General features: G+C 45.0%; 1 protein-coding gene across 3 annotated transcripts in view; it reads left to right on the forward strand.

The window, feature by feature from the left end:
• LOC126545444 (uncharacterized) overlaps positions 1 to 26,711 on the forward strand; it is a 244,514-nt gene that overhangs the window by 191,643 nt on the left and 26,160 nt on the right. For 2 of the 3 annotated variants that reach the window (XM_050193324.2, XM_055061243.1), the window contains exons 17-19: positions 4,156 to 4,237; positions 7,503 to 7,538; positions 7,642 to 7,702. In XM_050193324.2, coding sequence (XP_050049281.1) covers positions 4,156 to 4,237; positions 7,503 to 7,538; positions 7,642 to 7,702 — 179 coding nt within the window. Of the gene's footprint in view, positions 1 to 4,155; positions 4,238 to 7,502; positions 7,539 to 7,641; positions 7,703 to 7,913; positions 13,818 to 26,711 lie in introns of those variants that run through there. The other variant, XM_055061244.2, reaches the window with a different exon arrangement.

Here is a 26,711-nt window from a genome sequence, read left to right on the forward strand (position 1 = left end):
AAACCTAGGTGACTTCTCACTTTTCGTACTCTTATGATCGACCAGAGTATCATTGCTCTCAGCAGACGGGCTTGTTGCTGTTTTGTTCCCATATGGCGTAAAGTGCTGAAAGAGATGTTTCGAGCAGTACTTGCACTTGAGCCACACTGCGTTGCGGCACTTTTATGTGACATGTCCCTCTCAGCCCTATTTAAAACAACAGTTCTTGCCAGTAGGTCTGCACCTAATCTCGTCGGCTGACAATATGATGTGGCAGTCCTTTATGGCACGGTCATGGTGATTGCACAGTACACAGCAGGGGTGGTCGTTCGATGCAGATTTTGTGGTCAGCGCTAATTCTGACGGTACCTGTGGTGGTAGACATGGTTGGCATCACCCGTATCTTTTCGGTGTTCTTTTCGGTGCGGTCCTTGAATGGGAGACCTGGCTCTCTTCTCTGCTCCCAACTTGCACTTGCAGGAACTTCATGACCTTTCACACCTCCTCTTCCACAACCTTGGAGCAGCGCAGTCGTCAGCCTCAGTCTCCTTCATGTGTTGGTGGTATAGAATGTCGATATTGTCACGTGGTGGTGACGTTGAATAACACAGTAGCAATACTGTGAACGACAAAACTAACTTTTATTGGGCGAACCTGTGCCCACAAAACAGGCTACACTTATAGCACAACGATAGTGGCGAACACGCTCGGCGATCGTCAGAAATCTGATCAGCGGGTCAGGCGCGTCGGCTTTTATACAACAGTCGCCGAATGTTCCAGACTAATCGTTGGGACCCGCATGCCTTCCACAAAGTTCTACAACATTCGAGTCACGCGATGAAATCAGATAACGCAAGGTTCGGCGACAACAGACAGCGGATAGAAGCATCGATAACTTTCCAGAAACTTCGGATACATGCAGACGCGTCCCGCGCTGTGCGATAACATTTCTTAGGCGGCGAAACGTGGTCGCCCGTTAAATATAAGTACACGTGTCAATATCTTCAGGGAGTGAGTGCAGAAGGATATGATGAAGTATGACCATCTTCTGACGCTGGAACCCTGAGGCTGTTGACAAGGCAGCTTGTGTGAAAGTGCACCTCTTCGTAGAGTTCCCACAGCTGCGATGCCTGAGAAGAGTGACCGACCAGCGCGATGGCAAGCAAACTGTCAGTGTGGTCATCAACAAGAGTGATATGATGGCCAAACCTCTTTCAGAGTTTTTTCACTGCTACAGCGTAGTTTGCTTCCACCAGGTGCACATCTTTGATTGCACACTTTGCTATTCTGGTTAAGTATGACCCAAAACATTAAAATGTCTCTGTGTTGAACAGCTCACAGTTTTTATGGATCATGGCCTCGAAATGTTTCCAGAAGCCCTGCCACTCGCAAAGTTCACCAGAGAAAACGGGTACACTCGCCCACAAAATATTGCGAGGTGTGTGAGCGCGTGGCGAAACGACCCTCCTTCCCTGATCGCAGGAAACCCCTGGTGTCGAGACCGACGCCTGCATGCATGCGGGTCCCTCTGAGACTGCAAGTGTGCATGTTTCCGCGCTTCCTCCTTGCGCGCCGGCGATATCCGAATGCAGCCGCGAGGTGCCCATCTTGCGTTTGGCGTTGTGGCGGCTTCGACGGGCACAACTACGTGAAGCGCGTTTAGAAGCGTGAGCTTGCGCGCACCGCTGCGGCCGCTTTTTGTTGAGTCAAGGGCGCTGACGCATATAGGGCCCAGTGGCGAACGCAAAAAGTCGTTTTCTTTTTCTGCGCTGCACCTTTCCATGGCCAAGCTTTGTTGTTTCTTTCTTTTTACGAACAGGGTGTTCTCCTGCAGAAGAGCATGGCAGAAAAGGTGCTCTATAGAAGGAGACAGGCAAGACGAAAATGAACTCTTGATTTCCATTGTATAAATGAGGTTTTGCCCGTCGAAGCCACCACAGCACCAAACGCAAGAGGGGCACCTTGTGCCTGCATTCGGATATCGCCGGCGCGCAAGGAGGAAGTGCGGAAACATGCACGCTTGCAGTCTCGGAGGGACGCGCATGCGTGCAGGCGTCGGTCTCGACACCAGGGGTTCCCTGCTAGCAGGGGAGGAGGGCCGTTTTGCCACGCGCTCGCGCACCCCGCAATATTTTGTAGGCGAGTGTGCCTCTAGTTTCGGTAGGACAACTTGTATCGGTACTTGGGAACTTGCTTGAGTGGAGTCGCCTTGGGTGGCGGGTTCACTCACAACGCTATGGGTGGCGCTGTCTCTAGGTTTTGGCACCAATAACTATATTGCAGATCTTGTCATGGTACTCCAGTGCTACGGAGGCTTCTGTCTCATACTCGTCATTGTCGTTCACAAGGTCGGCGATCTCCTCGTTGAGCGCTGCAAGCACAGAGTCCTTGTCCTGCAGGCCGTCGAAAAGAACTTGCAGGTCGGATGGAGAAGGATGCTAGGCTTGCAGTACTTCAGTGACGGACAGATGAGTTTTGTAGCAGCGACTCGAACTACGCCTCTGCTGCGCCACAGTCAATCTATCATTGGTGCAGGATGCCAGTCTTCTCTCGGGTTTCAGCACTAAAAACCATGTTGAAGACAGAGTCTGACATCCGTCAGATGCAGTTTATCGATCGCACTGCTAAGATGGTGCTGACATGAGACCTTGCCGCATGTGTTCTCAACCTTTTCATCTTCTTTAGTTTTCATCAATATCTGTGTAATTGTGAATTTCTGCCTTCTCTTGATGGAACTTGTGTAAGCACCATGCGGACAAGTCAATATTACTATGTAACTTATCGTCATGGGACAGGATAAAATGGGCTGCTCTGAACCGGTTAGCGAACCAGTATCAATGTTGTGAACAGGTTCGCAAATCATTATAAAGTTTTATTTCACCAGACCAGAACTGAACTGGAACAAAATCGTAACACATTGAATCTAGGGTTGGTAAAATCGATGAATGATTAATAAGCTAAATGTATCCTGCAAAACGATTAATCTTCACCAATGTCCATCTTTCATTTAGTCAACTTAATCAATTAGACCTGTTCGATTTTTGAGAGCGTGACTGGAGTGGAGCGAAAATTTTCAAATCGTACTGGAATGGTGGCGCATGAGCAGTGACTGTGTGGCTCTGGTAGAGTGACTGTCGACTGTTTTTCCATGTGATGCCGAGCTACGCGCCTCCCCTCTCTTCCCCCTCACCGCACACGCCACCATGCCACCTGAAGCCGGAGGCTTGAAATGCCCTCACAGTTCGAGGCATTCTATAGCAACCTATTCGCTGATCATCGTGCCACTCCCAGTCCACTTAAGATGTGGCACAGCATGCGTGCCGGTTTGGAGCATGTGTTTAACATAGCGATGTCATTCATGTTGACTCCAGCAAATCTGTAGTGTCCGACCATCAATTCTTGCATGTTGGTTTTTGGCCATTCAAAGAAGGTGCTGGTTTTCGCCAAACATCCCAGCCAATTGACATATTTCTTTGCTTTGTAGAAAAGAGCATGTGGTTTAAAATCCGTAACCAGTAATTTTCTTTTCCCCTTGTTTATTGCAATTTCTTGCATATTTCTGTTGTACGTCACCTTCCACTTTCATAATTTTTTTTATTTCTTGTTTAACTGTACTGTACAAATATTCACTAGTGCCATGCATATTATTTAATTCTACACTAAGGGTCATTTTATAACATATATTGGTTTTCTTTTCAAGAGCCACTATTGTCAACTATATTTAGTCTTTACCAAGTAAAAGATTATCTTTTATCAAACGTTTGTACACTTGTGTGTCAGACTTGGTTCCACCTCTTAAACATTAAAATATGGTCCTACAAAAGTAGAGAACTGTGTTTCAACCTTTCTAAAAGCGCCTGGCTAAAATTTCGTTTGAACAATTAATCGATGAAAAACCCTGCATCGAAAGTGATTAATCGATTAAAGTCTAAAATGATGCATGATTAATTGTGGATCGCATAAAAAATTGAATCGAACCTAGTTGAGCCTGAACTGAACCGGTACTTTTTTCAGTTCGACACCCTGATGCTAACAAGCTTCATGACATAGAATGTTTGTAGAATTTTTGGCAGCTTGCAGGGCCATCTCTGTTGTATCAAGTTTATGTAATATGTTCTAGTATTGTTACAATCTTTTTGTATGATAACACAATTTGCAGTTTATTTCACTTTCCAGGAGTCTTCTGAACCTCGTTTTGACTGTTTGATGGGGCTGCAACTGAATCTGGCCCCTCCTGAAGGTTGGGGTACTGCACAAGGTACTTGTACATCTTATAGATGACCATATTACTCTGGATGTTTTGTGAGGTATTGTCTTGGGCTGCTTGATTAAATTACACACTGAAATGGCAAAAGAAGGTCCACTCTTTCGTCAACATCTTTTGAATTGTTTTCAGTAGGGATGTTTTCTTTAAGTTGTAGGAAATATTTAACGAGGAACTTGTAATAGGAGTGTATTGCTGAAAGCTGCAACTACTAAGAAAAAGCCTGCATAAGTGTGATGTTAATTGTCCCTTTATAATATTTTATTTTGTAGAGGAATTGTGTTGGAGTGGCAAAGAGAGAGCAAATTATAAGTATGTGCATGTTCCACATGAAGAAATCCTATTAGCATGAGAACATAAACCATTTTCTGCAGCTATGCTGTGTCTAACCATCTGTTCATGTGCGGTGAGATTTCCTACCCACATGCACATCTAGTGACGATTTCTGCAACTACACTTATGACTGCATGGCTGTTGCAGCTGCTAGTTGGGCAAGTCTAAGAGACTGTATATATGCTCTTACCTGTGTGTGTTCAAAATTATATGCCTGTCAAAAGATGCTTGTATGGTTACTAAGGCATACTGCAACAATTAAAATTGAGTCAATTTAGTATTCAAAGCACTGCAGTGTTCCATATCAATAAAATATTTACTAGCCTGGTTGTGCTTGACTTGAAAGTCCACAGATTTTGAACTTTATTTGCAAATACTTGGCAGATAGTTAGTACAACATGGGTACCAGCATTAACAAAAGAACCTTGAATCACAAACAAGCACTCTCATAACCCACTCTGGTCATCACCAGACATTATGTTCATAAATCGCTTTATAAAGAATGCTCACAGGCAGGAAAGTTGAGGTATTGTGGTGACACTTTGCAGATTGTGAGTAGACTCAGTTAATGTACTATACTCGGCGACAACGTAAGAATTCAGTACGAGCTTTGCCCACAAAACTACACTGTGCTGGCCATCTGTGCTTCTGTTTTCAAAAGCAAAGTTTCAAAGAAATGCAGAAATGTATTGAAATTAGTCTTCCACTGCTACGTTACTATTCTATGAAAAGTTGCAAAGTGAAGCCAAAATTATTTTTAAATGCCCATAGTACACAGATTGATGCTTTTCAACTTCCTGGTTTTTAAAAACCGGCTGCTGTGTATTTTCCTTGCCCTCCAACCATTGTGGTTCGACACACTAACACCAAATATACAGTAAAGATGTCAGGCCTTATCGGCCATAAATAAGCACTTTGTCCACAATAAAAACCACTCATTTATACCTTTCGCAAAAGACAGGACTACAGTTCCTTTGTTATTACAACATGCAGATGCCAAATGAGCACTACATGCTGACACTAAGGTGAAGCCTTTTGCTGGGGGTGAAGCAATAATGTCGGCACACCTGCTGATTACTTCAACTAGGGCCAGATCTTCACATTGTCACACCCAAATGAGCACAAAGAGACTAGACTTGGTGACAGCTGGGATTTTTAAAAAAATTTGTAGGCATATGCAGTAGCATATCGAAAGGCACATTACATATACATTTCAAAACTTTTTGACACTGGCAAAACAGCCATAGATGAACACTATCAGGTGTGTGGTCACTTCCAAGGCGATATAATCTGTTCCAGTAAGTCAAAGGGAAACTTCTGGGAGCAAAACTGAAGGGCAGTAGACAACTGCACCACATAATCACAGATAAGTGAACACAAAAATCGTGACAAAACTAAAGTCAAGGCGAGGGCTGACAGATGGAAACACACTGTAGGATAAAGGTTGAATGAACAGGGGTGAAATATACCTCAGACAGGCTGGCCGACTTTTCGATAGCTGGACTTATCTTTGTCAGAGGCTCTAGGCAGCAGTCAGCATTTTTGTAGCATTGTGGACAAACTTATTCACAAAGGAATCAAAAGCAAGCTTGCCTTGACCACAGTGTCGCATGGATGTGAGCAACCGTAGTTGGCTGGAACATTTATATAAGTTCTGCTTGAGTTGGACATCAGTGGATTGGCTTCTGCATTCTTAGGCTGTCACCGACTGTAGTGATTATCTTAAAGCATGTCTGGTAAAGTCCTAAAGCCTGTGATTAACAAAGTTGCAGCTAACCTTGGTAGAGTGGGCAGGTGCGGTGACAACCAGTGGGGAGAGCCTTGTCCAAGTTTCTAATGGCCTTCATTTAAACTTCTGCAGACTGGAATGATTTCTGCGAACACTCCAGTTTCAGCTTAAAGGGACCCTCACCAGGCCCATAGAAAATTTTGGTTATACACTGGAAGTTGTTACGTGTCCTCTAGGGAGTGTTCTGCCGTAAAAATTTTTCATATCGGCTCATTAATAGCCGAGATAGAAATATTTCAATGCTGTGAACCCATGATTTCAGCAGGCAGGCTCCACTGCCAAGCGAGACACTCTCTCCATTTGCCCTGTCTAGCCTCCGCAAGCAAAATTGTTTCCCTGCGTTCTCCCATACCGGACCTCGAGGATCGTGTGACGCATACTTCATAGGCCTCGGCTTCATGTTTTTTCTCCTCACTTTTTTTTTGGCGGCACTGTGCGCTGTTGCTGATGGCGTTGCCCACGAGCTGTTGTGATTGTCTCATTTCGGCAGCGCACGAGGACACATGACTAGCGGTAGAATTCAGTGCTACATGAATACTGAGGCAGAACAAGCAAATCGCAGAGCATGATCAAGCGCTGGAACACATTAGAAAATGGCAAAGTTTCGGTACCTGCGCATGTGACTGCACGACCGTGGGAACAAGCAGACGAAGCGGAAGTACGTCTCTCTTGCTTCGGTGAGAAGTAAAACAAAAAACATGCAGACATTCCATTTGTGTGTTTTATTATTTCTCTAAACTTTAGTTCGTCAATTCAAGCAACAGATCACACAAATAACAGATGTTGCCTTGAATAATTCTCGAAGTCACGTGTCACCATGATGGACACGAGTACATAGGCGTATGGGCATGAGTACGTCACCATCCGGCTTGGAGCACAGTCGCCGTGAGGGAAAGGGAAAACAGCATTCGGATTGAAATTTCAGACCTTTCTGCGGCGCGTAGTGATGTAATTCTTTGCAAACACAATCGTTAGCGCACATTGTAAACTCTGCGCTTGTGCACTCAAAATGGCCCGACCTGGTGAGGGGCCCTTTAAGGTTGACTTTGGAAATCATTCTGCTGATGCTCATGTATGCCTACTGAAGTCTGCTGATTTTGTTGTCATTTACTATTCCTCTATTGTTTTTTTCTTTAGGTTTAGAGGCTTCGGTGTTCTGGAAAAGCGATAGTGGTAAGAGGAATTTCTGCAAGGTTGCTTCATCTTACAAGCTTTATTTTCATTTATTTTTCTGATTGACCAGTCAGTCTTTCTTCCTAATCCTTTTTCCTTCCAGGAGTCACGACGTCAATTGCGCTGTCACCACAAGCTTCAGTCCCTTGCAGCATTGCTGTCATGTAAGCTATCATTTAAAAGTATTGCTATTCATTAAATTGCAAATTTTTTTTTTTACCTTAGCAAGGTTTGGTAATGCTGTTACCTTAGACTTACCTTTGCCTCTTGGAAGCATTTTCTGGTAATCTGAGTTTGAGTGTTAAGACTAATAGGTTGGATGATTATTAATATTTGTTTGTTTAATACATACTGCTTACCCTTGTGTCCATGCAGGTAGGCATTCCAAATTACAAAACAGCCATAGGATGGAGAAACAATCAACTTTGTAAAATATTAGTGGCTATGTAGGTGTCTAGATCTAATCACTCTGACCTGATGCAGTCGAGTCTCTGATTTACTTTGCTATATCCCTGTTCATTATATTGTGGTTTTAATGTATAGGAAAGAAAACTGTTGAGTTGTAGTAAAATAAGGGGTTGATGAACCTAGCCGGTGCTGTCGGGTATGCCTTGTTAGTAAAGGTTAAAGATATTGCATTGGATTGTTTGCGAGCCTCTTGTGAAGAAGCAGGGCAATAAACTCAAGTCTTCTTCTTGGAATAGGGGAATGCAATTAGCTGCCATTATTTCAAGATAATGGCTGACTGTCAGAATTTGATATTAATGAACTGGGTTGCTTTGCATTCTATACTTTAAAGGGGTCCCTGGCTGTACATGCATATTCCAGTTTTAGTTTATTAAGAACAGCTGAGTAGTTTAACATTACTTGGGATACTTTTAAGCTTGTGCTAAAGCTTCCAAAAAAAGTGGAACAATGCAAATGTTAATAATGTACCTATTCCAAGAGAGACCAGCAATCACTGTTGCACTTGAGTATTTGTAGTCATTGACTTTTTTAATTGGTAATGAATTGGTGATTGTGATCAAAGCTTCTTTATGGAAGCAAAGCTGTTTTTGCATCCAATTTTTTTATGCAGTCAATGTCTGTATTTCTAAGTTAACCTTAACCTTAACCTTAACCCAACGAAGACAGTTTTTATCTTATTTCACTCTGAAAAAAGGAAAGCGACTATTTATTCAGATGTCATTTACAATAACAATCCTATAAAACAATCCAGTGAGATAAAATTTCTTGGTGTTATTATCGATAACCATTTAAAATTGTCTTCATGTGTGTTTGTAGTTCGTACGGCTTGCATGTGCTGTCAAAATGTCGAAACTATTTCCCTCCCCACATACTTATCAATCTTTACTACGCATTTGTTCACTCTCACATTAATTACTGCTTAGCGATCTTGGGTTGCACATACAAAACTCATGTGTCACCGGTGTTTACACTTCAAAAAAGAGCTCTTTGCATTATAGCACCCCACAGTACGCATATTAAGAGGGAAGATTTATTTAAAGCCCTGAACATCCTCAACATTTACGATTTTACAACATACGACATCGCCTCCATCATGCATCAAATCAGGCACGTACCCAGGGGGGGGCCCGGGGGGGCCCGGGCCCCCCCGACATCAAGTGGCATACCCCCCCCCCTCTCCCTCCCCACCCACGCCATCACTCCTCACACATTCCTAAAGCGCCGCCAGATCAATGTTGAGACTTGGCAGCTGTTCATCGGTCAGCATTATGCTGCCTTTTTCACTCCTTTTAGATGGCGATAGTTATCGGCATCTCTTGTAATGTGAAGGACAGTTTTCTCATAGATTCCGCACCCGCGGGATTAACTCGAGATGCGTTCAGTTGTCACCATCTATTCAACCGTCACGCGCATAGCTGTTGCTTTTGTTAGTTCAATCTTCTTTGTTTCGGCTGATCCTGGGACTAGGAGAGGGATGCGGCTGTTACTCAGCTGGTCTGTACTCTCATGGAACGAGTTGCGGCCGGAGAAAACGCCAATTGCGTTTAACTTTTACCTTTGCTTCATTATTTCCTTGAGTTACGGCTCGCCGCGACGCTGGCAGATGCCCGGAACCATATACACGTGATATAGGTTAGATAAGGTGGGAAATAAAATAATGTGAAAGAGCGTCCATCATGAAACCCTGCAATAACCCTTAAACCCATAAGCAAGATGACTGTCGTCCGTTACCTCGTCTGTTTTTCCCTAATTGTATAGCACTTTTCGTGCAAAATTCGCAACTGGAAACAAAAATCGCAAGGAGTTGAGAAATTAAGCGATCTACTAAGGGAGAGAGCCAAGGCAACAACCAAACTGCAAGCAAAAGCGAATAATAAAAAAGTTAACCGTTGTTTATGAGAATATTTATGGATCAACATCTTTTTATTTAAGGAGGAAGTAGAGAAAACGCCGCCGGAAGTGGAGAACAATGACTTGTTTTGAATGACGCTTCTACAGTTATCGGTCGAACCGCCGCACGTAGCCACTTCTGTGCTGTGCTTATGCGAGTGTTTTTCTAACCTTTCGTGGTGAGCGCAGTACGTCTAGAATCGCAGAGTCCTGCGCTCTACGCGGTTGTATGGGACTGGCGGCCGCACAGCGTTACGCAATTCGCGGAACTGTCAAAACTGATCAACAAGGCGAAAATAACTGATATTCGAAACTATAACATGAGAAAGACTGAAGAAGCCGTAAAAAATGAACGCAGCCTGAAATCAGTGAAAAAGAAACCCGGCATAGGACAAACCATGATGTATGTACTAAAAGATAACAAGGATATTATCATCAGAAATCTCGAAGATATAGTAAAAGCAGCGGAAAAATTCTAAGCTGACCTGTATACAGCACCCAGAAGAGTCACGATACCTCACTTAGAAACAGTAATGAACAGGATACAGAAACTCTCCTATAACTAGCCATGAGGTCAGAAGGGCCCTGCAAGACATGAAACGATGAAGAGCAGGAGGAGAAGGTGGAATAACAGTCGATTTAATCAAAGATGGAGGAGACATAATGCTTGGAAAACTGGCGGCTCTTTATACGAAGTGTCTATCGACTGCAAGGGTCCCAGAAAACTGGAAGAATGCAGACATTATACTAATCCACAAAAAAGGAGACGTTAAAGAATTGAAAAATTATAGGACCATTAGCTTGCTCCCAGTATTATATAAAATATTTACCAAAATAATATCCTATATAATAAGGGCAACACTGGATTTTGTCAACCAAGGGAACAGGCTGGCTTCTGGAAGAGATACTTTACAATGGATCACATCCATGTCATCAATCAGGTTATCGCGAAATCTGCAAATTACAATAAGCCCCTCTATGTGGCTTATATAGATTACGAAAATGCATTTGATTCAGTAGAGATACCAGCAGTCATAGAGGCACTACGTAATCAAGGAGTACAGAACGCTTACGTAAAAAGCTTGGAAACTATTGCTACATGCGTCTGGTACTCGTTTGTTTGACCGATGCGCGTGGGCGCCATCACTCCAGAAAAGAGGAGGAAGAACGAACTGGGCTCGCGCTGTAAATCTAACCGGTCAGCGCTGTTGTTGTAAATATAATCTGTAAATAGTTTCTCGTCTTACTGACTCGTCCTTCGCGTAAGGATATCTACAGAGGTTCTACAGCTACCTTAATTCTACACAAGAAAAGCAGGGAGATACCTATAGAGAAAGGGGTCAGACAGGGAGACACAATTTCTCCGAAGCTATTCACTGCGTGCTTAGAAGAAGTCAAGCTATTAAACTGGGAAGGCTTAGGAGTAAAGATCGACGGCAAATATCTCAGCAACCTTCGGTTTGCCGATGACATTGTTCTATTCAACAACAAAGCAGACGAGTTACAACAAATGATTGGAGACCTTAACAGAGAGAGTGTAAGAGTGGGGTTGAATATTAATATGCAAAAGATGAAGATAATGATAAATAGCCGGGCAAAGGAACAAGAGATCAGGATCGCCAGTCGGCCACTAGAGACTGTGAAGGAGTACGTTTACCTAGGTTAATTAATCACAGGGAACCCCGATCATGAGAAGGAAATTCACAGAAGAATAAAGATAGGTTGGATCGCATACGGCAGACATTGCCAGCTCCTGACTGGAAGTTTACCATTATTATTCAAAAGTAAGGTGTGCAATCAGTGCATTTTGCCAGTGCTGACATATGAGGCAGAGACTTGAGAGCAAGTTAAGGACAGCGCAAAGAGCGATCGAACGAAGATTATTAGGCACAACGTTAAGAGAGAGAAAGATAGCGGTTTGGATCAGAGAGCGAACGGGTATAGACGATATTCTAATTGACATCAAGAGGGAAAAATGTAGCTGGGCAGGTCATGTAATGCGCCGGTTAGATAACCGTTGGACCATTAGGGTTACAGGATGGGTACCAAGAGAAGGAAAACGCAGTCGAGGACGACAAAGCACTAGGTGGAGCGATGAAATTAGGAAATTAGCGGGCGCTAGTTGGAATCGGTTGGCGCAGCACAGGTGTTATTGGAGATCGCAGGGAGTGGCCTTCGTCCTGCAGTGCACATAAAACAGGCTGATGATGATGATGTTGATGACGATGATGATGATGATGATGGAGGAGGTGGTGGGCCCCCCCCGAAAAAAAATCCTGGGTACGTGCCTGCATCAAATAATGAAAAACTAGCCTTGACAAGAGCCTCGCTCCACCCCTCACTTCACAATGTTGGGAACGCATCTCGTTGTCATTTTTTATTGCCTAAGGTAAATACTAATTGCGGTCGCTCTGCACTACAGTTTACAGGCACCTCAGTTTGGAATAGGCTTGATAGTAACCTAACCACTCTAAGAACATCGCATACATTTCTTAAACATTTAAAGCACTCACTTATTGACACTGCATAACACTGCACATGCTTGCACACGTCCTCACTTTTCTTTTCCTGTGTCGACGTTTTCGATCATCTAAAAAAAAAAATTGTTAGAAAAATATATCTCATTTGTGAAATTTTCCCTACTACTGTATTTTCTTGTTTTACTTATTTCAGCTATTTCAGTTTTACGTGATCTTACAGTATAAAAAAGCAGCTGCCATAGGAGGGATTTTTTTCCTGATAACAATCGGTAGGGACCCTTCAACAAATTTGTTGGGTCCCAAAAGTGTGTACTTTGCAATTGTATACGTTATTTATGTTAAATAAACTTAAACTTTCAAACTTTCTAAGCATGCCACGAGTAGCATTGGAGAGCTTGTGTCTCCTTGCCTGACCCCTTTCATGATAGGCAACTTTCTACTTTGCTTGTGGAGAACCAAGGTAGCTGTGGAATCTTTATAGATATTTCCCCAGATAGTTATGTATGCCTCCTGTACTCCTTATAACGCAATGCCTTTGCAACTACTGTTACCTCTACTGAATAAAATGTATTTTCATAATCTATGAAAACTGTGTAGAGAAGTTTATTGTACTCTGCATATTTCTCAATTACCTGATTGATGACATGGATGTGATCTATTATAGAATATCCCCTCCTGAAGCCAGCCTGTTCTCTTTGTTGATTGGAGTCAAGTATTGCCCTGATTTCATTGGAAGTTATCTTGGTGAATATTTGATACAATACTGAAAGCAAGCTAATGAGCCTATAATTCATGAATTCTTTAACGTCTCTCTTCTTATAGATTAATTAGTATAACATTGGCATTATTGCAGCTTTCTGGTAAGCTTGGTCATGAGGCATTGCATTAAAATACACGCACTTGCTCTATCATGATAAGCTTGGCACTGACTTGAGTGCATACATAGAAAAAGTTATGTGACTACCCATGCGGGCATATCATTAAAAAAAAGAATTTTCTTGTAGGACTAACACCTACAAGGATTCTTTTTTCCCGCAAACTGTATGCGAGTGCAATGGTCTCCCGAGCAACGTTGTGGATGCAGGAACAGTGTCTTCATTTTTAGCGTAGCTGAAAATTTGTAACAATATCTTTTGTCGCCGTATTTGTTCTTACTCTTTTCTTTCTTTTTCTTGACATGAGCACGTCTTTCAATATATGTTGTGCATTGTGCAGTTTTATTCATATATTGAAATACACTAAGTATGTTCGCAATTGTGTGTTCAGTGTTTTCTTTTTATAAAATTACAGTGTGTTATAAATAATATATTTTGTTCAATCACAGAGACAGTGTCTCACTGCCCACTCCTGCTTACGGCCTTATTCTAAGGCCAACAGAAACTTTGTAAATAAATAAATAAATAAATAAATGGCCGCAAGCTTTTTAAGCGTGCACCAAGCATTTCAAGCATTTCAAGTTTACTAATGACCCAAGCTATTAAAGGGCCCCTCACCAGGTTTGGCCATTTTAAACAGGCAGGCTTAGCGCATACATCTCACTCGCTATAAGCCGACGTATTGACCAGCACTTTGCCCGTCTGCCCAACACCCCAGTGACATCTTCCTGTACCGACGCTCCTCGTCCCAACAACACTAGCGAACACTGGCGTGAGATCGAGGCCGCCTATCCGGCTGCCTTTGACTCCAGCGCCTCCAATGCACCTGCAGTCACAGTTTCCCTGATCCAGGCAGTTGTCCGCCAGGAGTTCGCAAACATGGGTCTTCACACCATCTGCTCGGCCCATCGCCCTGAGACCCACCCTGCTTCTTCGATTCCGCCCCGTCCCACATCTTCTTACCCACCACGTTTCTGCAACCCGTCTGAATGGTGCACTGCAGACGACAAGCCCATTTGTTTTCACTGCCATCGAATCGGGCACATTTTTCGGTACTGTCGCAGTCGCTGGAGTTCCCCGAACTGGTCTACTTATACTGCCTACTCTCGCACCCCAGGTGGCCCTTCTCATCCCTGTGCTGCCTGCTCCGATAATACCGCCACAGATTCTCCTGCGCCGAACCGCCCCTATTCTCGTTCGCCTTCGCCCCAACGACGACAATCTCGCTCCCCCCAGCCCCATCGCTCCTATTCACCGACTCCCTTCGGACGCCGCTCCCAGCCGGAAAACTAGATGATGCAGTGCCTCGAGGTGACGCTGCATTGCTCCCTACGCCGCCGAATCCTCTACTGATGTTGCCCACTCATCTGAACCTTCTTGACGTGCAAGTCGACGGTGTTTCTGTATCTGCTGTCATAGACACTGGGGCGCATTTGTCAGTAATGAGCGCTGACCTTCGTAACCGGCTGAGAAAAATAATCACGCCCGCCACGATGCCTGTTGTCCGTGTCGGCGATGGCGGAACAGCCCCTGTAATTGGTATGTGTGCCGCCCGCGTCCCCTTCGCCGATCACTCCACTATCGTGCTATTCACAGTCATCGCCCACCGTCCCCACGACATCATCCTCGGCTTAGACTTCCACTCCGCACATTCTGCTCTCATCGATTGTTCTGCCAGTACTCTCCGCCTTGACCTGCCTGTTCTGGATCCCGCTGAACCACACCCCAGTCGCCTCAGTTTCGGCGACTTCGTTCGCTTGCCACCTTCGGCACTGACTTACGTTGACTTCGTGTCATCCCCACCAGTCCCTGACAGTCACTACATTGCGGCTCCTATGCAAGACGTCTTCCTTACACACGGGATCATGGTACCTCATACAGTTTTATCTATTACGGCAAATTGCGTCTGCCTGCCAGTGGTCAATTTTGGCTTGACGACACAAGTGCTGAGACGCGGGATGTCTCTGGCCCAGCTTTGCTCATTCGAAGATCACTCAGTAGCATCTATTGCAGTGGACGACAATTCAGCCGATCCTCCTCTACCATCGCAGTCGGCAACTTGTACCATCGCCGACTTACAGAAAATGATTGCGCCCGACATGCCGTCCGAGCATGCTCGTGAGCTCTACCGCGTTCTGTTTTCCTACCACGATATTTTTTACTTTAACGATCGTCCTTTGGCCCAATCTACAGCTGTTAAACATCGCATTGACACCAGCAATGCCCCTCCTATTCATCACCGGCTGAGCGTCAAGTTATTCACGCCGAAGTTCGCAAAATGCTTGCCAAGAACATTATTGAGCCGTCATGTAGTCCATGGGCGTCACCTGTTGTACTGGTAAAAAAGAAGGATGGATCATGGCACTTTTTCGTCGATTATCGGCACCTTAACAGGGTTACCAAAAAGGACGTGTATCCCCTACCTCGGATTGATGACGCCCTTGACTGCCTCCACGGTGGTCGCTATTTCTCCTCTATTGACCTTCGCTCCGGCTACTGGCAGATTGCCGTGGACGATCTCGACCGCTAGAAGACTGCCTTTGTAACACCCGAGGGTCTTTATCAATTCAAAGTGATGCCGTTTGGTCTATGTAACGCTCCTGCCACTTTTGAATGCATGATGGACTCCCTTCTTCACGGTTTCAAATGGTCCACGTGCCTGTGCTATTTGGATGACATTATAGTATTCTCCCCAATGTACGCTACGCACCTCGAGCGCCTCTCAGCAGTCCTGGACGTTTTTCGGCGAGCCAGTCTGCAACTCAACGCATCGAAGTGCCAGTTCGGCCGTCGCCAGATTACCGTCCTTGGACATCTCGTTGACGCGAACGAAGTGCAATTGAACCCAGGCAAGATCCATGCTGTTATGCACTTCCCTGTTCCAAAGTGTGCCAAGGATGTGCGCAGCTTCATCGGCCTTTGTTCGTACTTCCGCCCTTTCGGGAAAAATTTCGCGACCATAGCACGACCACTAACCGAGCTTTTGAAGAAAGACGCCCCTTTCCTGTGGGGCGATAATGAGGCCTCTGCATTCTCGCATCTGATCGACCTTCTCACTACGCCTCCTGTTTTGGCCCATTATGATCCTTCTGTGCCTACCGAAGTCCGTACTGATGCCAGCAGTCACGGAATTGGCGCAGTACTGGCACAACGCCAGCACGGCCACGATCGTGTTATCGCTTATGCCAGCAGGCTCCTCTCATCCATGGAGTGCAACTATTCCATCACTGAGCGTGAGTGTCTGGCCCTAGTTTGGGCAGTTGCGAAGTTCCGCCCATACTTATATGGCCGACCCTTTTCTGTTGTCACAGACCATCACATGCTTTGCTGGTTATGCTCACTGAACGATCCTACAGGAAGACTTGGTCGCTGGGCCTTACGCCTCCAAGAATATTCGTATTCTGTCACCTACAAATCTGGCCGACTGACTACACAAGGATGCTGGCTGCTGTCTCGCTACCCGGTAGACGAGCCTGACGCTGCCGACAGTAGTATCGCCAGCGGCATTTTCTCTGTGTCTGCCTTCGCTCACATCGCCGATGAGCAGTACCGAGACCTATCGCTGCGAGCAATCATTGAGCATCTGGACTCTACACCTACCGATGCATCCGTTTGCCGATATGTCCTCCAGAGCGGCATTCTGTACCGAAGGAACTTCCTCCCTGACGGCTCTGATCTTCTTGTCGTGCCAAAACAGCTACGACAGACCGTGCTCTTTGAGATGCATGACGCACCCACTGCAGGACATCTTGGGGTAACCCGCACGTATGACCGCTTCTGCCGATGCTTCTATTGGCCTGGTCTCGCTCGCTCCGTCCGACGCTATGTTGCTACCTGTGATCCCTGCCAGCGTCGGAAGACACCTCAGGTGCTACCTGCCGGTCATCTCCAGCCGATCACCGTCCCTGTGGAGCCATTCTTTCGTGTTGGATTAGACCTCCTCGGTCCCTTTCCCACGTCATCCTCTGGGAACAAATGGGTAGCCGTCGCAACTGATTACGCCACCCGATACGCTATCACGCGGGCTCTCCCTACCAGTTGCGCCACTGACGTCGCTGACTTTCTCTTGCGTGACATTATCTTACTTCATGGCGCCCCGCAACAGCTGCTTACTGACCGTGGTCGTAACTTCCTCTCGAAAGTTATCGCCGACATTGTGCGTTCCTGCTCCATTCAACACAAGCTGACTACCTCATACCATCCTCAAACCAATGGCCTAAACTGAGCGGTTAAACTGTACTCTTACCGATATGCTGTCCAAGTACGTTTCCAAGGACCACCACGACTGGGACATTGCCCTTCCTTACGTCACATTTGCATACAATTCTTCCCTGCACGACACTGCCGGATTTTCTCCATTTTATCTATTGTACGGTCGCGAATTGACCTTGCCCGTAGACACGGCACTTCCTCCTGCTGCGATCTCAACAAGCGAGTATGCGCGCGACGCCATTGCCCTCGCGGACCATGCACGCCAGCTTGCCCGTACTCGACTGACGGCCTTGCAAACCACTCAGCAGAGTCAGTAAAACGCCCGCCACTGTGACGTACAGTTTTCGCCTGGTGCGCTCGTGCTCCTGTGGTCGCCCTCTCGTCACATCGGACTTTCAGAGAAGCTCCTTTCGCGATATACAGGGCCCTACTGCGTGCTGCGCCAGGTGACGCCTGTGACGTACGAAATTGCTCCTGTGCATTCAACCTTGTCCTCTACTCTGGTATCCAGTGATGTTGTGCACGTCAGTAGGCTCAAGGCCTACTACACCGCTTCCTAGTCCAGCGTTTAGTCGCTCCGGGATGGCGCTTTTGCCGCCGGGGGTAGTGCTACGGAACAGTATTTGGATGACAAAGAGGCGAGCAGGGTGAAGACGACGACAGCAATTAAAGGCTAGCGCGGGCTGTTGCCTCTTAGCCAAGTGCGACGTATTGCCTTGTAAATATACTTGTATATAGCTTTTTTTCGGCGTCTTCCTACGTAACAATATAACAGCGCTACGTGCTTGCTAAAACAGCTGAAATTTCAAACCAAATGCTGCACGTCCTCCTTGTTAAGGAAGTGACACTCTTGGCTAGAGAGCGAAGGTCACATGCACAAATGCGGCAACATAAAACACAGTGCTAGCTACATCACTCACTATTGCACATGACTTGGGTTAATCATCCAATGTGGAAGGTGCAACTCTGTGAATACACTGCGTAGCAAAAAAACAAGAAAATGAAATTCACCAATGATTACGGTACTCCCTAATGGGAAAGTTGAGGGCAGCTGTATATGTGTTTTCATTTTGCGATATATTGGCAGGCGCGGACAATCTGTCTTGTGCGGCATGTTGCAAATGGAGTGGTGTGTGACACGAGGGTGACGCGTGGGCGCGATTCACAGCAGCCGCCGCAGACAGACCTCTGCTCATGCAGTGCTTTATTTCCATACAGATGAAGCGCGCTACTTGGGCACTATCTCATAGTCATCGTTGCCACAGAGCCTGTCTTGCGCGGCACTACGCTTTTCTTCTCACTTTCGCTATACCCTCCTCTTCTACTTTCCTCCTTGCGCTCTCTTCACTATCGCAGTCTTTCATTTCCCACTGTGCTCCGCGTTCACTTTCATCTATCACTGTGTTCATTCACTTGGTTATGAGGGACGACGCCAACGCTCAATCACCACAGAAACAAGCGCCTAAGAGTGGCGCTCTTAAAAAAAAAAAAGAGGAGGAGGCAGGGCTTGACGTGTGATCATGATGCTGTCCCTCAGCTCTGGTATTTATTTATTCATTCACATTACCTTACAGGCCCATTGAAGGGCATTAAGTAAGGGGGTGAACAGTGATTACATGACAAAAATAGCACATCATTATACAATATTAATACGCAACGAATTTAGGTTATCATGGAATGTTTCACGATTGGAGATGGATGCAATGTGATCATGGAGGCTGTTCCAATGGGCGATAGCTCTTGGTAGTGGTGATGAGTTAAATGCCTGCATTTGACCATGAATGCACATGAAACTAAGTGCGTTGTGAATGTGATGAGATGTGCGCACAGGAGCATGAAGCGGCAAACAGTAAATGTTATTACTATAGATGTGCCTGTAAAACAGACATAAAAGAGCAATGATGCAGCGATCTTCAAAAGACTGAAATGCAAGGTCTTGTTTTATTCGGGTAATGCTCAAATGATTGTCATAGTTGCCAGAGATGAATCTGGCTGCCCTATTCTGAACGGCTTCCAACATACGGATTAGATAATCTTGATATGATGACCATGTGGATGAAGCGTATTCTAGCTGTGTGTGAACATAAGTAAGATATGCTAGTTTTCGTACATTAGAAGGTGCGTTATGCAAGTTTCTACGCAGGTAGCCTAGAGATTGAGAAGCTTTGGATGAGACAGTTGCTACATGTGTTGTCCAGGGTAAGTCCGATGAAAGATAAATGCCGAGATATTTGTACGATGGAGCAGTCGAAACTATGGTATTATTAATCGAATAGTGGGACACTGAGTTGGTGCGCTTTCGACTAAATGAGATCAACTTGCATTTGGAGGCGTTAAGGGACATCTGCCAAGTTATGCACCATCTATAGGTTAGTTCAAGGTCGATTTGGAGAGTAAGATGATCATTGAAACATTTAATATTGCAGTAGATGACGTAGTCATCAGCAAACAACCTAACTGAGGATGAAAGGTTAGCGGGCAAGTTGTTGATGTATATTAAAAAGAGTAATGGACCTAGCACACTACCTTGGGGGACACCGAACGTGACGTCATAAAAGTTAGACGCAGTGTTGTTGACCACTGTAAATTGCTGACCCGAACACAAGAAGTTACGTAGCCAAGAAAGTGTTAATGAATCAATACAAAGGACAGACAATTTGGAAATTAAATGGCAATAAGGTACAGTATGGAATGCCTTCGCGAAATCAAGAAAGAGGCAATCGGTTTGATCGTTAGAGTTCATGTTAAAGTGAAGGTCAGTGGTGAATTCAAGTAACTGAGTGTCACATGAGTATCCTTTTCTGAAGCCATGCTCATTAGAAACAAAAAACTATTTGATTCAAAGTGACTGTAGATATAAGAAGTTATAATATGTTCAAGTAATTTGCAGCACATGCATATTAGTGAAATGGGCCGATAATTACAGGGCGAGTGCTTGTCACCAGATTTAAATAGAGGTACCTTACCGATATTCCAGTCCTTAGGCAGCTCACCTGATGATACAGACTGGTTAAAGAGGAAACAGAAAGCGACTGGAAATATCAGTAATATTCTTCAGTATATTAGAGTTGATGTGATCAATGCCAGATGAAGTAGAAACTTTAAGATTCGTGATTAGGTTTGCAATACCTTCGGCAGTGATGGTGATTGGAACCATGAAAGGGAAGGGTTGTTCAGGAACAAATGGCACATTGGAACAATCTCCTTGTGTAAAAACAGACGCGAAATATGCATTGAAAGCCACTGCAGAATCTTCATCAGAAAGTGGAGATTGTTTGCCATAATTATTTGCCAGAATTTTTTAAGATTATTTTTAATAAGTAAGGGCGAGTCCTGTGAATAATATTTCTTCTTGGCTGTGCCTAATGCTTTACAGTAAACTTGTAAGCAATCCTTGTACGTATCCCAGTAGAAGGAAGCATTATTACATTTTGCAGTATTGTAGAAACGTTTCTTTTTATTTCGTAATGTTCTACGTTGTTTAGTAAACCAAGGGTTAGTTTTATCGTTGGATAGAGAGATTATCGGCTCATGCTTGTCAACTAATTCTAGTATATTTTGCTTAAAAAGAACCCAATTCACATTCACGGTCTGTGAGGCAAACGACGGCAGAAAAGATTCCTTATAAAAAGCTTCTAGTTTGGTGTTGAATCTATCGTAATTACCATGGTAGAGAAGGCAGGGAAGGAATGTTGCTTGCGGACACTACTCGAGGCAGAGGAGTGAGTCTCCCCATTGGGCATTGGTAGAGCTACTGTATATTGGTAGCGTATACAGTAATTCTAACCATTAGCAGTGACGCTTGTCTCCTGGCGGCATTGGAACAAGACAGTTAATTTCTTCTATCTCCTCCAATAAGGAACCAATTGGAAAACTTCTTTCGATAATGCGCTCCTTATATGTCATTTTGCAAGTTCCGGTAAATAACCAAAATTTGCAATGAGACCAAGTAAGGGGCCCTTTAATGAACAGGGGATGGCAGCATATATTTAAAGGAATCCTTTGTCACATGTTGTTCAACAACATGTGACATGTGTATCTGAAAGATATATTCACTTTAAAGGGGGCCTGAACCACCCCTTGGGCTTGGTGAAAAAACACACTCTACGGATAGCATACACTGCTGTGAACATCTCCGCCAAATTTTACAGTCATGCCTAGCCATGACTAGTAATATATTTTGTGCTTACCCTAAGATATTTGAGTAGTGCCCTCTTGCGTGTGCTGTCAGAGGGGGGACTCCGCTGCCATGCCGCGCGTTTGCTACGTGAAGGCAGTGCGGCTCCTTTGGCCAACCTGCTCTGCTCGAGTTTTCTAAATGTGAGCCTGCAGGTTTGTAGAACAGTGCATACGGAATGTTCCGGGACACTATTTCCTGTGAAATCAAGCGGAGTCGCTGTCGTCACCACGCTTGGTGTTGATTGGTCCTGGCATCGTCTGCTATAGTCATCAGTGTGTGCATGTGCGTGTACGGCGTTCATTACTCGTCCTTGCTGTTCTGTTGTCGTGGCGCACTCATAATTATTTGTCGGCCCTTTTTGGACGATGAACTGCAGCATTTGTCCTTCAGCTTGCGTCAGCACCGTTTGTCTGTCCAGCGGGTGCTGCATGTTCAGTCGCACCCCGCTCCGTTGGCCGCAGACATTCCAATTTTGTTGATGCCCAGTGGGATAAGCATATCACAAAAGACGTTTGATGTAATTTTCAGGAAACGAGGTGGTTGCTGCAGTGCGTTAATGCATGCGCTAGCTGCTTTTGCTGCATAGACCCAAAATGCGGTCTGGAACGTCTAATATAAGGGGGAACAAAGTTAGTGGGCAAAACAAAGTTACGTAGTCTTGTGCTGCTGTGCTGAACTTCGCAAGCAATTAGAATCAGTGCTACAAAAACAGGTGACAACCTTTGCTTAGATCCACATTTTCAACATACATTGTTCTTAAGTGCGTCATACATATTTAAATCTAAAAGAAGTAAGTTTAGAAGTTCAGGCTAGCTGGCCCTTGACAGAATAAGTAGCTGGAGTGCTAAACACACTAGTAAAAAAGGGGGAGGGGGAGGGCAGGCTTACAAAGGCACAATAAAATGTTCACAGTTGTTACTTCGTTATCTTTTTTTAATATCGATAGAGATTTTTAGAATAGGAGCCCCAAAGAGCTTTGGAGGTGTCAGCGTTGGGGTACGCAGGAGTGAAAAGTTTTGGAATAGGGCTTTGCGTTTGCGGATAGCGTCTTGTGCTTGCAGCACTACTACGGCGTCAAAGAAAACCTATGATAAATAACAAAATAAAATATACCATTTTATGATAAAAAGAGTAATTTAGATTTTAGTGTTTTCATGTTCTTGATAACAATTTAGAGGTTGTTCTATTAGCAGCAAGGAATTTGTCGCATTTAGTTACGAGTAACCAACTTTACGTGACTTCACCAGCCAAGTTAAGCCGTGTTAGGCCTACAATTAAGCCATGAAATGGACAATCTAATTCGGAATCAGCGTTGTCTAAATGAATCAGTCTTCATTACACACGTTAGGTGAGAGAAAGTGATAACCGCAGTCACTTCACCTAGCTTACGAATTTCATGTGTTACCACGAATCGGGCCCAGTTTGGTGCTAGGTTAGAGCCGTCAAGTCAATGGGTGCCACCATGTTTGTTGGCGCAAAGCTTTTGGGGCAGCTTTTGGGGCTCCCGCTAAATCGGCAAACTAGCGTGCCCGACACAAAACCCAAGCGCAGTTTGCGTCTTGTGCATGCGCAGTGTCTTTGACGCCGTTCCTTTGGGGCCCCAAAACGTTTGCAGCCCCTATTCTAAAACTCTCTAATATTTTACAGTGGAGCTGTTAGAACCTCGCTAGGTTTCTAGTGGCGTGCGCAGCTTCGCCAAGCTGGGCGAGAGAGAGAGAGCTGAGAGAGAGCGAAAGCAGAGTATAAAAATAGCATCACGCAGCATAGTGACGTTGTGAGGGTGGGTGGAGCCAGCGGGGGAGAAGGAGCGGCGCGCACGCGAGCGAGGAATGCGACCCGAATGCGTGCCCTCTCCTGTGGCGCGCGAGGCAGTAGGGGTTAGGCGAGGGAGGAGGGCGTTTTTCGGTGGTTGCTAGGGTGCCTTGATGTTCTCCCCACCCGCCGCTCTGTACGAGTGGAGACGACTGCGGCGCCTACTACGGCGTGGGTCACGCGAATCATGGACGCCGTAGTAGATGCCTTTGGCGGACGCCAGAAAGACGCATTGCCAGTGCTCGTGTGTCTTGTGTGCGGTTTGGCACTATACTGGCCTTCCCTCAGCTCTGCTGGTATCTGTTGTTTGCAATAGCAGAGCCATGCATAATTATTTATTTCTACGCTGATAGAGTGATGCCTTCCCAGTGGTCTCCGGTAGTCTGAAAGTGCATTGAACAGAAATTGTCCCATGCTAACCTAAACAAAGAATATTTTTTCATTAGAAAGTATTAATGATATTTACTTGCAAGAAAATAGTGTAATGCATGCATGACGATAGCGACACATGATAGAGCGTGGTGCAACTAATGTTCAAAATAAAGCACTTGTCACTGAGAAAACTAGATTTTCCTGGTCAGAAAAAGTTTTGTAAATGCAACACCAAGTTACTAGAATTGTGAGCGAAATTTGAAATTCGTACTCAACTACAATGCCACTTAGCCGACATGAAATTTTGTCAGTGAGTCTTGTGATCGTGCTTCATTTCAAAAGCTGCGTAGGCTCTCATTTAAGGCCAAACTACAAGTAGTACGCTTGCCGGCACATGAAAGCTTGCGCCCGTGCGCCTTGCGTTTGCCGCACTTTGCGAGTAATGGTGGTTTGAACCTACAAGAAGCGCGTTATGGTGGCTAGAAGTAGATAACTTCGAACCGCCATAATGCACGCTAGCGCACATCCTCTTGGCTCACATTTCCCATTGCTCGCTCCTGCTGTCGTGTCCTCATGGCACTCCCCCCCTGTATGGGAACTGCGAGCGAATAGTGGCAAGGCTGTTCATTCGTTTCGCTACTGCGTCGGTTCTACCCATTCTTTCTATCATTCTTTCTAGCTTCCCTCTAGACTCGCACGTTAGTAGAAAGGTAAGCACTGCAATTTCTGAAATGCTTTTGCAGGGGGTCATGGATAATTACAGCTGTCAAGAGGCTATAGCCTGGCGATGCCCAGGGCGCTCCAGAGGGCATCGGGGACATTTGGCGCAGTGCGAAGGTCGAAACGAGTTTCTCGCGTCGCCTTTCCTCATTGCCGCCATGGTGTGCGAGACAGCAACAGCAGCAGTAGCAGTGGGAAAGTCGAAGAAAGAGGCTAAGAAAGCTTTGCTTTAAAGAGGAGATGGGGGGGAGGCTTGTCATGCATTTCCTAGACAAGCGAGTCTCATTGCTTTTCTTCCATGCAGCGTGGTCGATGATTCGGTCAAGTACCAGATATGCGAAGCTCTTCGACGATGCGAAGGCCTGGTGGGGAGCAACAATGCCCCCAAGTTTTATGCGCGTGTTCATGCCATATCTATCTGTGTGTGGAATTTTTAGCGCTGATCCCTTCTCAGTAGTTATGGTTAATACGATCCAGAATGAGGTAAAGCCGCACCATGAGTGGGCTTAGAACGACAGAAAGCTGAGCTAGTCGGTAGGGATTGATAATGCAAAATAGGGTAAGGCGTGCAGACACGGACACAAGAGAAGTGGACAACATGAACTCCGACTATCAGCTGAAGGAAGCACTGAGGCGAAAAAAGAAAGACGCAAAACTCATCTGTGCATGCTCTGGAATGATAGGACCACGTGTCAATCGGGTATACATGCCGGTCTACGTGAGAGGTAACTGTTAAGGCAATTGATCTCTTCCTTATGTAAGGTAATCGAAGGCTGACTCACACACGCACTTTCACCATTATTGATATGCCATCCTCGACCATAAGGCGCGTATCTTCATTCCTATGCCTGTACAATATCGCGCATTCATCTAACTCAGGTGTGCAGTTACAATCTTGGCAGTCGTTTCAATTCAGTTCAGTTCAGTTTTATTTCCTTAAAGACCCCTTTGCTAGGGGCATTACGTAAGGGGTGGGTACAGTTGATAATGCAAACATAAACACAGGTATACAGAAACATTTGTGCAAGAAAGCTGCATTTTTGCAAGTGCATAAAAACAAAGAATAATGCGTGAAAAAGCAGGTTATTGATTAGCCAACAATGACACATTTTCGAAAAACGATGTCGGGCAAGTGATTGCAGCGACGTGGTGGGGAAGGGCGTTCCAATCTGATGCTGTGCGGGAAAAGAAAGACGAGGAAAAAGTAGTTGTGTGGGAGCGTGGGCATAAGACTTGTAATGGGTGCCCAGTTCGTAGTGATATGCGTGTGGGTGGTGTGATATATGGCTCGTGAAATAATGAACTGTAAAAGAACTTATGAAAGAGGCAAAGGCTGGCAGTAGCGCGGCGACGTGCAAGGGGCTGTAGATCAGATTTTGCTCTTAAGGATGATACGCTTACGTCGTATGAGTAGGATGAATGGATGTATCTGACGACGGGGTTTTGAAAGGACTCGAGCTCGTTAACTAGATAGACTTGACATGGATTCCAGATGGGTGATGCGTATTCAACTTTCGGTCTGATAAGGGATTTGAAAGCTAGGAGTTTTACGTTCTGCGGGGCGTCACGCAAGTGTCGTCTCATGAAGTCAAAAGTTCGGTTAGCTGATGAAAGTATGTTGGAAATATGCATACTCCAACTGAGATCACGAGAAAGTGTAACGCCCAAGTACTTAAATGATTCTACTGATTCTAAGGGAACGTTTGCTATTGTATAAGAGGACAGGAAAGGGTTACGGCGACGGGTAAAAGATATATGTTTACATTTGTTGGGATTAAGAGTCATCAGCCAATCTTCACTCCAAGACTGCACATTGTTAAGACTTTGTTGTAAGGTGTTTTCGTCAGTAGCATTAGAAACTTGATGGTAAATCACGCAGTCATCGGCGAAAATTCGTATCTTACAAGTTACGTGTTGGGGTAAATCATTAATATAATTTAAAAAGAGAAGAGGACCGAGAACTGATCCCTGGGGGACTCCAGAAGTTACTGGGAGAAGAGTGGATGATTTATCATTTACAGAAACGAATTGGTAGCGATCAGTAAGGAATGCTTCAAGCCATTTGAGTATGTCACTGTGTAAGTTCAAAGAAGAAAGCTTTAGTAGTAAGTGGCGGTGAGAAACTTTGTCAAAGGCCTTTTCATAGTCCAGAAAAATAGCGTCA

This window comes from Dermacentor andersoni, chromosome 1 (genome assembly GCF_023375885.2).
Source record: "Dermacentor andersoni chromosome 1, qqDerAnde1_hic_scaffold, whole genome shotgun sequence".
Taxonomy (NCBI): domain Eukaryota; kingdom Metazoa; phylum Arthropoda; class Arachnida; order Ixodida; family Ixodidae; genus Dermacentor; species Dermacentor andersoni.